A 13,927-nucleotide genomic window follows, 5' to 3' on the forward strand; every position below is an offset into this window, starting at 1 on the left:
CTTTTTAAAAAACCAAAAAAAAAACCCTGGTTGATGTAACTGGCTTTTGAAAACACAGAAAACAATTGTTCCTCTCTGTGCCTTCAATTTTGAGACCTAGAAAGGCACGGGACAGAAAGGGGCTGTTGATTTAGGACAAAGGAAAACCAAGCCCCCCTTGAAGAAGCCCGTGGCTGCTCCCTGCTCGCTAAGGCTCGTGCTCCAGCACAGCTCCAGACCAACGCACGGGACATGAGATGGGGTGGCTCCTTTACCAAGCTGTGAGGGGCCAGCTGACGTACATCTTTGGCTACTGAGTAGTAGTTTCCTACAGAAACAGCCTTCCACCCTGCTCCAAAATCCATCCAGTCCTGGCTTCTGCTTATCAGTAACACCCTCGTTGCTGAAAATCAGGTGCCGAGGGATCTTCCTAAACCAGGGGCTTTAGGACTCTGCTTGCAATTTCCTTCCTGTGCTCACAACTGGGCACAACCCCTGCTGCCCTGGGACGGGCTCGGAGCTCCTCTGTGGAGCCTGCTTTGCTCAGAAGCAGCTCAACTTCCAGGATGTGACAGTTTGTTGTGGGAAGGCCCCATCTCATCGCCTGGAAACGGGGTTATTAGGGGAGTTATCTATTCCAAAACTTTAAGCAACAAAGGCATGAGTCTTCATCTGACCTCCTCAGATGGGAAGGGCTTCAGCTAAAGCGTGCTGTGCTGCCCAGAGCACAGGGAGTTCTTCCTTCACCTAAAGGAATTGTTTGTTCTGAGGCTACAAACAGCTGTTGGGGATTTATAAGAAGGGAAATCTACTACACAAACTGCTATGATAAATGCAACTCTATGTAGCGTGAATAGACTATTAAAGAAGATCAGTTTATATAAGAATCTATAGGTGACAGCTGGATAGTGCTGCTCTCAGGTTTTTTTCAGCCATGAAAGAGATGAAAATGCTAACTCGAAAGAGCCAAACATCGTTTTTGCTAGCTCCACTGAGAAGTAGCTAGTATAAAAAGAGAAGTAAAATACTGCTGCCCCAAATTGTTTATCTGTTTAAGCTAAGAAAGTTGTTTCATCCATGTAAGCAGATGCTGAATATCAGAACAAACCTCACTGAAGAGCACTGATGCAGGAGGCTGTTACAATGAAGACGCAGCACAGACGGCTGGGTTGTGCAGTTGACAGTATTGGCTAATAAGACTATTATCCTATTATTAATGATTTTTCCTCTGATTTGTTTTTTACAATGCAACAAATACAAAACTTCCTTTATAAAGCAAATACTGTAGGAGTTCCAGAAACAAACTTTGTAAATTTTCTTTAAACTTCAAAATTACTACTTTTTCTAACTAAGCACAGATGATTTGTATTTTTCTGACCTGTTTTATTCATTTCAAGCACCAAGCTTTAATCTCAAGAGCGTCATGCGTAACGGATCGTCTTTTTTTACAGTATGAATTGAAAATAACTGTCATAATAATAATAACAACAACTCTTTCAGTAGTGACAACTGCACCTTACACTCGTGTCTGCCCGGTGGGAAGCTGAGGGAAGGTAAGTTTCTCCCAGCACAGCTGCTTCCATTGGACTGGAATGAGTCGCTCATCTCTTAGCACTGTGTTTGGCCCTTAAAGTAAAAAAGAAAACTGCTGCAGATAAGTATCGTTTTGCTTTCCACCACCACGGTTAGCAATTGCTTTGAACAAATTGTTTACACAAATGCACTTGACCCAACATGATATTAAATACCACAAGGACTAAGAAGTGATAACTGCATCTGATGCAACCTTGCTTTCTCACCCCTGCTTTACTGAACACATGAAAATAGCTGACCACAACTGTAAACTTCAGCGAAGATGTAAACTTTGATACACTAAGGAGGATGTGATAGACTAGGGAGAAGACTGCAAAGGCAATTGAATAGGGAATAGCGAGAGCACAGTGGAAAAGTATCTACTGAGAACATATTTGTTGTTTAACATTTGTTCTGCTTGTACGGGTAAACAAGGGCTTGGGAAGCAGTTAATTTAGCTACAGAAACATCTCTTTTGTAGCTACCTCTGGAAACAGGGGACAAGGAAAAGGTCTCGGTATAGACTATAAACCCATCACTGAAATCAAATATATAAACTGAATATATTAAAGCTTTGAATTTTATTACACTTAATTTCTTCTGAATATCTTACCCTTCTCTCCTGTTCAAGGTAAACCTAAACATGAGAAATGGAAGGATAAAGGAGAACTCCACTAAACGTGGAATACATTTCGTCAGAGTCTGTGTAGGCCAGTTTGCCTCCTGTTACGACGACATTTACTTCATCTCCTGCTTTGAGGTGAAGAACAAGGTGGAATGTCCCAGGACCACCACAGGTCCGTTTCCCCGAGTAGGGTTTGTGATACTCCAGCAGTTCCCTTCTGTACCCAGCGGTGTGGAGCTGAGCCACGCTGGCGTTGGAGACGGACAGCACGGCTTCTACGTACTCATCCCTCTCTGGGGCCAGCACAGCGGTGATCAGGTACCGCCCTTCATACGGAGATGTGAAAATGCCTGCAGAAGAGAGACACACTGAGCTTTTCAGAGCTACTCCAAATGGAGAGACCCGAATGCCCTAAGCATGATGATAAACATACAGCGACACGGGTTACCCATTGCTACGTACAGACAACTGTGACAAGGTCAGTCTGGGCAGGTGACCAACTGCTAGCAGCCATGAAGGCTGTAGGAGCCCACCGGTCCTCCTACCTACATAAGCAGGTCCTGTCTACGTTTAGAAACCTCCTGGCCTAAGCAGCTGCCAGGACTCAGAGTGGGGTGAAGAGGTGAGAGGCACCCACATGCTGTGCAAGTCCCCAGTAGCTTAAGGCATGCTGAACACCCTCAAGTTGACAAAGAGGGGAGATTTAGATGAGACATTGGGAAGAAATTCTTTACTCTGAGGGTGGTGAGGCACTGGAACAGGTTGCCCAGAGAAGCTGTGGATGCCCCATCCCTGGAAGTGTTCAAGGCCAGGCTGGATGGGGCTTTGAGCAACCTGGGCTAGTGGGAGGGGTCCCTGCCCATGTCACGGGGGGCGGAACTAGATGATCTTTAAGGTCCCTTCCAACCCAAACCAGTCTATGATTCTATACTCTGCTTTAGAAGGAAGCAGTCAACAGTTACCATTATTAGAGAGGCACCAATATACGTGTCACCTCCCTCCCTCCTCTCCCTGGGGTGACCCAGCTGCCTGAGCTGCAGTGACGTGGGTTACCAAGGAACCTCACCTGGCTACCAGGGCTCAGCTGGCCTGAGGTGGAGTGAGAAGCACAACCCCAGAGGCAGGGGTGAGTATTACTGGGCAGCCATGGAAAACCAGCAGTGGCAAAGTGCATGCCTGTCCACATCCAGAGGAAGGTTTTACCCTGGTGTGTCTGCTTTCAATGGGCTTATTTTGTTTGTTCAGGCTGCCAGCAAGGCCTGAGGTAGCATCAAACACTGGTAACCCGTGCCACCTGCCCATGTGCCATCTCTGTGGGTCCATCCTTTGGCCATTACCTGTATTGGGGTTGTAATAGTCCCCGTCATTCACAAGCACTTTGTTGAAGTGAACCACGCCGACATCGCTCGAGAAAGGCTTCTGGGTGAGGCCAGCAGAAAAGGACACCAGAGAGGCCGCCGCAGCAGCAGCAGGTCCTAAAATGGGTAACAACGTGAGTCAGAGTCACATCAGGATGACAACACAGCCTCTCCCTGGCATGGTCTATAATCCAGTGTCTCCATTACTGCACATACTCCACTTGGACTAACTCTGTCACTTGAGAGATGCCAGAATTAGCATAATACGTATTGCTGGCCCAGGTCCCAGCTGTCTCACCATAAAATTTACTGAGAACCATAATATTCCCCCCTTGGCCACAGCCACCTCTCTTTTTTTTTTTTTCCTCCTTCTAAGGAAAAGGTACATGGCTTGTAAATGCTGGCAGCAGAAATCCTGCCACCCCTCAATCCAACAATGCTTCTGCCAGGGACCTTCTTCAGGATTGAGACTGCCCATGGACATCTCTGCTCTCTGGACCTATCACAATGGCAACAGGAGTGGTAAGGTGTATAGCTTGTGACAGCTCTCCTACTCACGCTGAGAAACTGCCCACATCTTAGATCTCTTACCTTCACTGCTGACGGCAGTGGAAATAACTATAAGAAGTAACATTTTGGTATTAAAGCAAAGAGAACCATCACCAAGGCTTTTCTCTCTTGCAATTCTCTTTTAGGCAACTTTTCACTCAATTTTTTCTTCTTTTGTCAGCAGATCAAACAGACGTTAGCTATTTTATAGTGGCTCTCTGCTTACTAGCTGAACACTGCTGTTAGACAAAGTACAGTCAGTTTGGACAACTGAGACAAATTTCTTTTTTTAACAGACTGACTTAATGGCAAGTCTTTAGTGATCAACCACTTGTTAGTCCCGTTTTAGTTCCCTTCCCTCTGAACATTTCCCCTAAGGCAGGAACACCACTAGAAGAAGTCAAGTCTTGGTGCTTTGGTTGGGCAATTCGGGAAACAACTAACACTCTTAAAGTTGTCCTCAATTGCTCTTTCTGTTCTACCCTGTTCAGATTAGGATCCATGCCTTCTCCATGCTGTTTCACCCCTGCTCCTTCTTCTGCCTTCCTTAAAATGTATGTTTGGTTTTCTCTTCCTCTCAATCTGAGATGCCCATCAGCAACCAATGTTCAATTCAGATTATATCCCTTAAAAACTGAAGTTTAAAAGTGACAAAACTTCACCTAAAGTGTGGATATACAAATGATCTGCTATCCTTCTTTTTTGGTTGGTTTTTTTTTTTTCCTGAATAACTTGGCATGGGAAGAGTGGGAGGGGAAGGCAAGGGGAAGACATGCCTGCAACTTCAGAAATGGCAAGTAACTACCTTTGTTTCCCTCAGGGGCTAGTAACCAGCTGCCTCATGTATCATTTTATCTCATGTAGATCTCATGTATCTATCTCTGCTTATTTGGTATTTCGTCTCACAGCCAGAAAACAGACAGAAGCCCTTTTTCATTACTCCTACCTGCCCGTGCGCCTGCAGGTGCTCCTGTGAGCTAAGATGAGGTTATCTGAAAGGACCAAAATTAATTGCAGGAAGTCTACTTACTTAAGCAGCTTCTGTAAAGCTCCACCACCTTAACACCAGGCTAGTTAGAGAAAGCATCTCTTTGTATTCTCAGCTTCACCTGAGACTCAAACCAACTGAAAACGCACCTCAACTAACTTCTTGTTGGCTCACTTGGACAGGTTCCTCTCCCCTGCAGCCATAAACTGCATAAACAGCAGAAACTATTTGCCACCTGCCCAGAAGCTCTGGCCTTTCCGTTTGCAGTAGCTACAATTCTGTCTGAGTTGGTGTCACCCGGATAAGGGAGCAACTCCCGCTCTGGCTCACCAGGCTTCCTTCAAGATTTTCCTGCAGTAATTGCTCAAATAGTTATTACAGTTTGATGCTGAAGTTGCTTCAGCTCTGCAGCCAAGTTTAGCACATCATCCGAGTTTGTCCAAAGGAGAAATCTAAAAGCCCTCTAAATATCCAGTAGATCAGTTCAGTGGGCAATGTAAGGAGGCACAGGAGATGCAACGTGTCTGTGCTCTCTTACCCTCCTCCCTGCTTCCAGCTGGAGCTGTGCCTCTCTGAAGCTTTCACAAGCTCTCAGCAGTGCTTTGGCAGAACCTTACAGAGAGGTGAACCACCTTCTCTTACAGGTTCCCACTTGCAAAGACTCCTCTTCATGCAAAGACCAAAGTTCAGATTCTCTAGGCAAGGTCCAGGCTTGGAAACTGCTTTCACTTAAGCAGTCAAGTGTTGTGGAATTATAAATTCAGGAAGAAATTTTTTAAAACATTTAAAAGCTGGGAACCACATGCACAGCTCTGATGAAGAAACTGCCAGGCAGACAAAAAGTTTCGCAAAAGATTCAACCACAGTTTTACAGCTTAAGGGGGAGGAAAAAACCCTTTGACTTTAGATGTATTTAAGAAAGTTTCACCTGAGAAAGACAGATAGATATATACACATAAGCAGGATGAGGTATGCATGTTCATGGCAATCTAAGCTGATCATGGCAATAATGCATTCTGAGGAGTCAAAAGACCACAGAAGATACATGGGTGGCCTTTATTAGGTTACATCTACTTCCAGGCATCTGCTAGTTGTATTTCTGGTTCTCCACCTCTCTTTTGACTTCCCAGCACAGTTCATGCCTCCCACAGAGCCCAAAGGCCAGAAGGAGAAAAAAGAAGAGGGGAAAAATCAAGCAAAACAAAACAGTGCACAGCACAAGCATTTTCTATCAAGATGAAAGGAAAAAAAAAATAAGAGTGTAACGGTGCTGCTGACAATTACTCAGCAACTGGAATGAGGGCTCCAAGAATCTACACAGAAGAGATACCATACGTAGGTAATTAATTTGTCAGGATGCACTTAGGACTCCTTTGCATATGGCAGGAGTAGGGAGAATATGTCAGATTTTCTCTGTGTGGCCAATACAACTAAATCTAAATGAGGGCAAAACGCATCATTTCAGGTGGAGCAAATGGTACACAAATATCAGCAATTTATCATCTACATGACTATTTTTTAAAAAAAAAACAACAAACAACTCTTCAGTTTGACCCTAGCACATGTCATTTTCTGGAAAATCCTCTCTGCATATGGGATGGCCATACAGCAAAGCACAGCACCACACTGATTTCCAAGAGCCAGCGCTCAACGAAGCTGGGCCCATTAGCTCTGCTCTAAGTCACAGAGTTTCTGATGTGGATGACAACTCACTTAGTGTGTTATGAAGACACAGATACTTTTCTCCCAAATCATTCTATGAAACAGCAGCAAAGAACAACCACTGGTGCAACTGCGAGCAATCGCGTGTTCTCTACCTCAAAGTCAGCAAAGAGGCTTCCCCCTGAGATGTGCACTAATGAGAATACTGCTCCCTGTCCACTAATCAAAAAAAAGAGCTAAGCATGCAGCGGAACCCGTCACGAGTACGGCAGAGTAATTTATGTATTCAGTAAACTCTTTCTTCAAATCAAGGACAACCTACAACAACGTAAATCTTACAATAAACCCCATGCCTTTAAATTTGATACGTGTCCTACAGGCTGACTCCCTGGAGTCACATGGAGAAAGTAAAGATGGTTGAGTATCAGATAAGCAAGAAGAATTAAAAAGCTCAAACCAAACTTAGCCCTTTATCTGCATGGATACATACAGCAGCACTTACACAGGGGCAGGGCTCACTAGCTCAGCCCTGTTTTCTTTATTACAATTTCTTTTAGAGAGGAGCAACCACCCTCCCTTGGAGCTGCAGGGTTAAGGACACAAGCAGCACTGCAGACTGCATCAAGGGGAAGGGGGGGGGAAGACAATTTGTGCTCTCAGTGAATTTTTTTCACCGTGACCCTCTGTATGCTGATCAGAACATCCAAATCCTCTTCTTGGCTCTGTCCTTGCCTAATTGTGTGACCTGGGATCTTACATGCATTTTCTCATCAGTTCCCAGACCAGTTCATCAGCCAATTCATTACTTCTGCCTCTGCAATTTTCTTTGCTCCAGCAAACAAAAATTCTCATAACCGTAAAATCGCTATGCTGCAATAGCACTGGCTGCTGATGTTTCTCTAAATAACAATTGGTTCAATTCTTTCTGTATTAAAAGGGATTAGGTGGATGCACTTAGGTCCTGACGCTTAACTCACCTTTGTTATAAACTCCTTGCCTGTGAAAATAGAGTTAGTATGTAATATTGTGCCTTATGCTCTCTCATTAATACTTCTAAGTCCTTGAAGATCTTTACCTACAACGTTATATTGTGAGATGCATGCAAACAGATAGCTAATTAATCTGAAGAACTCAAGCAATACTTTGGTATTGAAAAGTATGCAAATTGTGCCTCAGCATTCAAGAAGAGCACTAAAGTGGGATAGTGGGAGCCCTCAACTTCTTCCTGAGCAGTGCTTTTATACAACAAAAGCTATTCAGAAACAGAAATGAAAGGGAGTACTCAGAAAGCCAATTTAATAGTACAAGCTTCTTATTTTAGGAATTACAGTACAAGAAGACCTGATCCTCTTTCAAATTTGAACTACAGTACCACAAAATGCACTGGGTGAAGACTGGCAAAGACATCATAAACTGTGGTCCTGCACGAACTAGGTACTAAAGATTCCTTGATGCCTTATTTGAGCATTGAGTTCTCCCTCCAATAAGCCAAAAGTCTTCCCCTCTCCAGCTGCTAATTTCTACAACACTGTTAACTGCTGAATTCTGCCCCAGAATGCTCTCTCTTTGTTGTTTAGAGGCAGACACTGACGATGAGGGCAGTGGATATAAACGCTCTAACTCCACAGAAGTCTAACAGCTATTTGCACCATCCTTGCCTCTCTGTTTTCTATGACTGTACCTGCCATTGGGGTTTGCAAGGCATTTGGGGGGAAGTTATAGGACAGATCAGATTTAGATAGGTCTTCAGGAACAGGGATCAGGGAAAGGAACTCCTTGGTCCAGCCCAGCTCCCTCTGGATCCCAAGGGTGATAATGTTTCTTTGCAACAACGTCCCACCAAGCAGCACATGGTGCCTGCCGTACCCTGCCTTTTCAATACTTTCAACATCCACCTACTGTTTCACACAGTTTTAGCATAAACTTATTAAAATACTGCTGTCTATAAATGGCAATAGGCTGTACAAAGTGGAAGAAAACCCCCAGGAAATCCATTTATCACAGAAATCTCGACATCTATATCGGCTTTGCTGGCATCAAGATAAACGAACATTTCTTTACTTCTCATCCTCTTCCAGAAACCTCATCTAGTGCTGCTCATTCTTACCACCACAATCCTCAAATGCAAAAAGATTGCTTTAAGGCTATGACAGATTTTTTAATTACAAAGTATAAATACCAGAATTACAGTTTCATCTCTTTACAACTCTGTCAGTCCCCAGACCAGTCTTCAGGACGTGTATCTGTGATTTTATTAGGGCCATCAAACTAAGGCCCAAGGGTAGGATTTTGGATGCCATAAAGCCCTAATGTTCTATTTTTCATATTTCCTCAAACAAATTTAGATGAAATCATTCTTCCTGAAGAGGGTGTGGGAATATTCGCTTTGATCGCGGATACTCTTCCCCGGGGTTTGATAATATCTTGAGTGTGAGGTTGTAGGGCAGGCAGCACCCTAACAATGGATTTATCAAGGCCAACTAGAATGTCTCACACAGGATTTATACCTGTTTATCATACAAATCCATATTAAATTATGTGATATTAAATATTATAATTAATTTAAAAAACACCACCAAACCAAGAAAACTGCATTTTGAATCTTTTTAAACTGTGTTTGTCAGTGGGAGCACTCCTGCTTTCACTGCAGTCAGGAACACAAACCCTTGAGATTCTAACAAAACCAGAAACTCCCCTCCAAAGGAGGATCAACTCACGCACTACCTCAGATACTAACAGTGCTTCAAGATCTTAGTCTTGTCCTTATTCACATCTCATTAAAGAAATATTAAAATTGTCAGAAAGAAATACATATTCTTTCATTTAAGAAGAAAAAAAGGTCAGTACTGACATTTGCTAGGAAATAGAAACCCTTCGTATTTTAAAAAGAACCCACCAAAGTAAGTAACAATAACCCAAAATTAATTATTTTTCAAAACCTCGAAAACCTCATCTTTTCAAAGGATGTGGATTAAATTTTAAAGCTTAGGTATAGCAAAAATCTGTCAGATTTTCCTCACTGCTAAATACTAAAAATCAACACTTTGCTCTCTCAACCGTGACTTTCCAGGGACTGAAATAAAGATTAAGTACACATGTAAAGAATTTTATGAAACAGCAGCCTTACCTTGTGAGTCTGTGGTAGGAGGAGATAATTTTGGATACCCTACAAAGGAAAAATATTATGTGTGACACAGTACACCATGGAGTCCTTTATGACTAAATATCACTGCAGCATTCTAAAAAGCATCCTTTGGTACTGAACAGCAACTTATCAAATAGCTACCAAATAGCATCTCATGTGAAATGTTCAGTTATTGTTAAACTGGGGTGGTCATGGCAAAGAAAACGAAATTCTCACTACAATGTCCTAAATCCACTGGCAAGCACTACAGCAAGAAAAAAATTAGTTTCCCTAGCGGCAAAGACTGCTGTAGTTACCAGGGATTTTACATCAGCCCTGTTGACCTCATGCTTTGTGCAGCCTTGGCAAAGGCAACAAAACTGGCACCGAATGCGTTTCCCCTACTTCTGTGGCCAGCTGGAGGCTGCAACAGCCCCTTCACAAATCATCTCCACCGTGAGCCCCTTCCCAGCAGCAAGAGCTGCTAACGGGCACCCACGAAAGGCTGCAAGGTGGCTGGTAAAGTGCAACACATTTCAGTATCACGTCTCTAGCAAGACCTGGCACGTCCATTGCACTTAGACAAGAGTGACTGACCATTATTTTGGTTCTCTCACCTGGTGCTCCAGCATAGCCTTCAGCAATGGGCATGGTACTTTGACCAGCTTGACCATCCACGCTTCTAAGCCGCCCTCTTCCTGACATTAGAACAGTGCCAGGAGGCCCTGCCTCTCCAGTCTCCAAGATGATCCCGGTGGTTCCAGGCAGAAATGGCACAACTCCTGATCCTGGCAGCGCTGGGCGTGGAAGAGGTCTTGGTGGCTGGAGGGGGATCCTCTGTCGTGGGGGTTGTATCCTTGGCCTTGACGGCAGCAGGGATATGCCAGGCTGGGGCTGCAGGGGTGGTCTTGGTGGCAAAGGCTGCCGTGGTACTTCTGGTCGTCCTTTGAAGTGATGAAAGAAGAGGAAAGATACAAAATTATTCACCTAAAATAGCATATAAAATGGCATATTTTTGTAAAAAGCTTTAAAATAAAACAGGACTCAATTTGAGGCCACACCTCTCTCCTCAGACCCAAGACCACACTGGCAAAATTCTGTTCCACTCTTGCAGTACTACAGAGTCCCCTCTTTCCCAGCCTGTGACACAGGGAAAGGAGTGAAGACAGCCTGGAGAAGGGACAAGCAGCAGCCAAATAACCCGTGAGCGGTCACCCGCTGGTCCAGCTTTGTGTATCACACCTATTCCCACCAGTGCCTTCAGCTCCATCGCGTGCTCTCTCTCTGCCTTCAGGTCACTTCTCCTGAGCCCCTTCCTGCCATCGCTCACACTTTCAACTCAAGACCTAGCACGAAGCTGACCCTTTAGCACTACCATAAAGTATCCACAGCAAAAACCTGAGTAAATGTACACTGACTTACAGATTATTTCTTCCCTACTTTGAAAAGCAATGACCTTAACATTCCAAGTACTCCCATTACTAATATTTTCTGACAACGAAGGCAGAACCCTAGGATATAATCCACCAGCAAAAAGACTTTATTGTTTGAAGAGAAGAGATACCATTAAAAGTCTTTTCCAGTAGGGCAGCCAACATATATGACATCAGGGTTGAACAGCGCTGACACAATTATGTTCGTGTACCTGGTCCAGTTCTAAGCCCTTTATAGGAATTACAGCTTATTCATAAAAATGAAGTCCTAGATGACATGAACAAAGCTGAATTACGTCTACATTAAGAACATGAATTTGCAGCTGTGTAGATTTTAGCAGATGCAATGACAGCCTTTACACAGGATAATTAGAAATTCATTCTAAATTAGCATTGGTTACTTTGGTTGCATTTTGAGACTAAAGCATGGCTTTGGGTGCAGGGATGGAAGTAAGTTTCTGGGGAAACGGACAAACATCCCCTTGAGAATTTATCTGATGCAAGTCATCCCACCAGAGATGGTTGCTGTGGTCCACAGCAGAGACCACCGCTCTGAGATGACAGTGGTGAGAACAAAGCACTTCAATTCACCACAGTCCAAAATCAGCCTGGAGAAACTCACCAGTGGCTAGGGCTAAACCGGACGGCTGTGCCTAGAAGCAGATGTGGTGTGAGGCTTCCCCTGGCTCTGCTGCACAGCTGGGGACCCCCAAAAGGGCCTTACACTGAGCCTTTGGGTGAGAGCTTACAACCAAGTCACGCAGGTATTGTCTGTGATGCACGGCTGAGGTCCAGACAGTGTCACTGGCAACCCACATGCTGTTTCGTGACTACTTGACACCTGCACTTTACCCTTGTGAATCTCGGTTCTTGTTTTCAGTCCCACAAAAGTCCACATAAGCCTTCCAGAGTGCTGAGGGGCTGTCTGAAGTCATAGCCTCACACCACCTGCATTCATCTGCTAGATACGCCTGCTAGGAAAAAAAAAATCTTCCTGAGCTTTGCTGGCTGACTTTAATTGTCGTGAGAATTGAAACTCATCTAAGCAATGCACCACAAAGCTGGACTGAAGCTCACTCGGTAACGCTACCCACAAGGCAGAGGACTAAGGAGTGAAATTTTCACTTTATACAGATTAAAATTATCTTCATAAAAATCCCAGGATTTAAAAAAAAATCTTATAATGCTTAAAAAAAAAGGCTTAAAGTATCAAAGTAAACTGTTTAACAGAGTTGTTAACTTAGTGAGACATCTGTCCATGGTGGCATAGGTTTAGACCTTCAGCTAAAATCTTCAGATTAACCTCATTCAAAACACAAATTGGCAAAATACTTTACCTTGGGATGCATGTACTTGTCACTTCTCTAGTCAATTCAGCTGAGCTTTATTAAGACAATAATCTGGGCTGACACAGTGAAAATGAATATATTTCTCTGCCTGCTTTTCTAAACCTTTAAATAACAATCAATGGCCCAAATCCTGTATCCTGTGCAAACTGCTTCCAACATCAATGCTGCAATATTCAGAATTATCCAACTACATCTCCATAAAGCTAAACCTAAAGCTCATTTTAAAGTGCCAGTAACCAGGTTGAGAGGGATCTGGTCTGCCACCTTTACCACCCTTTTTGGCCTCTTCTACTGAGATGCATCATAGCAAGACAAAGCACCAATAAATCACTAGACAAGGTGATAACACTGGAGCCACCCTATCCTGATGCTGAATTCCATAACACGTGTTTTCAGTTCACAAGACAATGAGAAAATGAACCCCCAACAAAGGCTGGGGTGAATCTGGCTGGACCTGCTTCAGCTTTGCTGAGCGGCGACAAACCAGAAATCTTCCCCATCATCTTCCCATCCATCCGGGAAGGCAAAGAGCAGAGCAGAGATCATTACACAGCTGAGAACAGTAACACGGCCCTCAGCAGCAGCGTCCTTGCTGCTCCGGTTGTCATCACTGGTGTGACAACTCCATCACCATGTCAAACAGCTTCTGCTCTTAGATGACCAACCACAACCGAAACAGAAGGAAACGCTTCCCTCCTCGGTTGAAAATAAGAAAGTTTTTGTTGCCTTCCTCCTCTTAAAAGTATTTTATCCTATTCAGTTTGTTCAGCTACGCAGCTTTAACCTGAAATTTACTTCACTGAAGGAGGGATGATTTGCTGGGAAGGAAGACAAGCAGCGACCTGGACGCGTGAGGCAGGGGGCTCTTCAGGATGCATCTGTTTCCAGTACTGTTCTGCCCTGACCAGGCTCTCCTCAGCCCCCAAAACACATGGAAACAAGGTGCGTAAAACAGAGTAAAGTAGTAAACTGAGTACTAAAGTAGTAGTAAACTACTGAGTTTTTTCAGTGGTGCCCAGTGACAGGACAAGAGGTAACGGGCACAAGCTTGTATACACAAGTTCCATCTAAACAGGAGGAGGAACTTCTTTACTTTGAGGGTGGCAGAGCCCTGGAACAGGCTGCCCAGAGAGGTTGTGAGTCTCTGTCTCTAGTGACATTCAAAACTCTCCTGGACACATTCCTGTGCAGCCTGCTCTGGGTGGACCTGCTCTGGCAGGGGGTTGGACTAGATGATCTCCAGAGGTCCCTTTCAACCCCATGTGATTCTGTGAGTAAAGGAATCTCT

General features: G+C 44.1%; 1 protein-coding gene across 1 annotated transcript in view; it reads right to left on the minus strand.

Moving 5' to 3' along the window:
• Positions 1–2,113: 2,113 nt before the first annotated feature.
• The window catches only part of EMILIN2 (elastin microfibril interfacer 2), a 36,066-nt gene continuing 24,252 nt past the window's right edge, over positions 2,114–13,927 (minus strand). The window contains exons 5-8 of the mRNA XM_014938452.1: positions 10,475–10,801; positions 9,861–9,899; positions 3,514–3,651; positions 2,114–2,526 (exon numbers count right to left, since the gene is read on the minus strand). Coding sequence (XP_014793938.1) covers positions 2,189–2,526; positions 3,514–3,651; positions 9,861–9,899; positions 10,475–10,801 — 842 coding nt within the window. The 3' untranslated portion in view covers positions 2,114–2,188. The remainder of the gene's footprint in view (positions 2,527–3,513; positions 3,652–9,860; positions 9,900–10,474; positions 10,802–13,927) is intronic.

This window comes from Calidris pugnax, unplaced genomic scaffold (genome assembly GCF_001431845.1).
Source record: "Calidris pugnax isolate Ruff unplaced genomic scaffold, ASM143184v1 scaffold13, whole genome shotgun sequence".
NCBI lineage: Eukaryota > Metazoa > Chordata > Aves > Charadriiformes > Scolopacidae > Calidris > Calidris pugnax.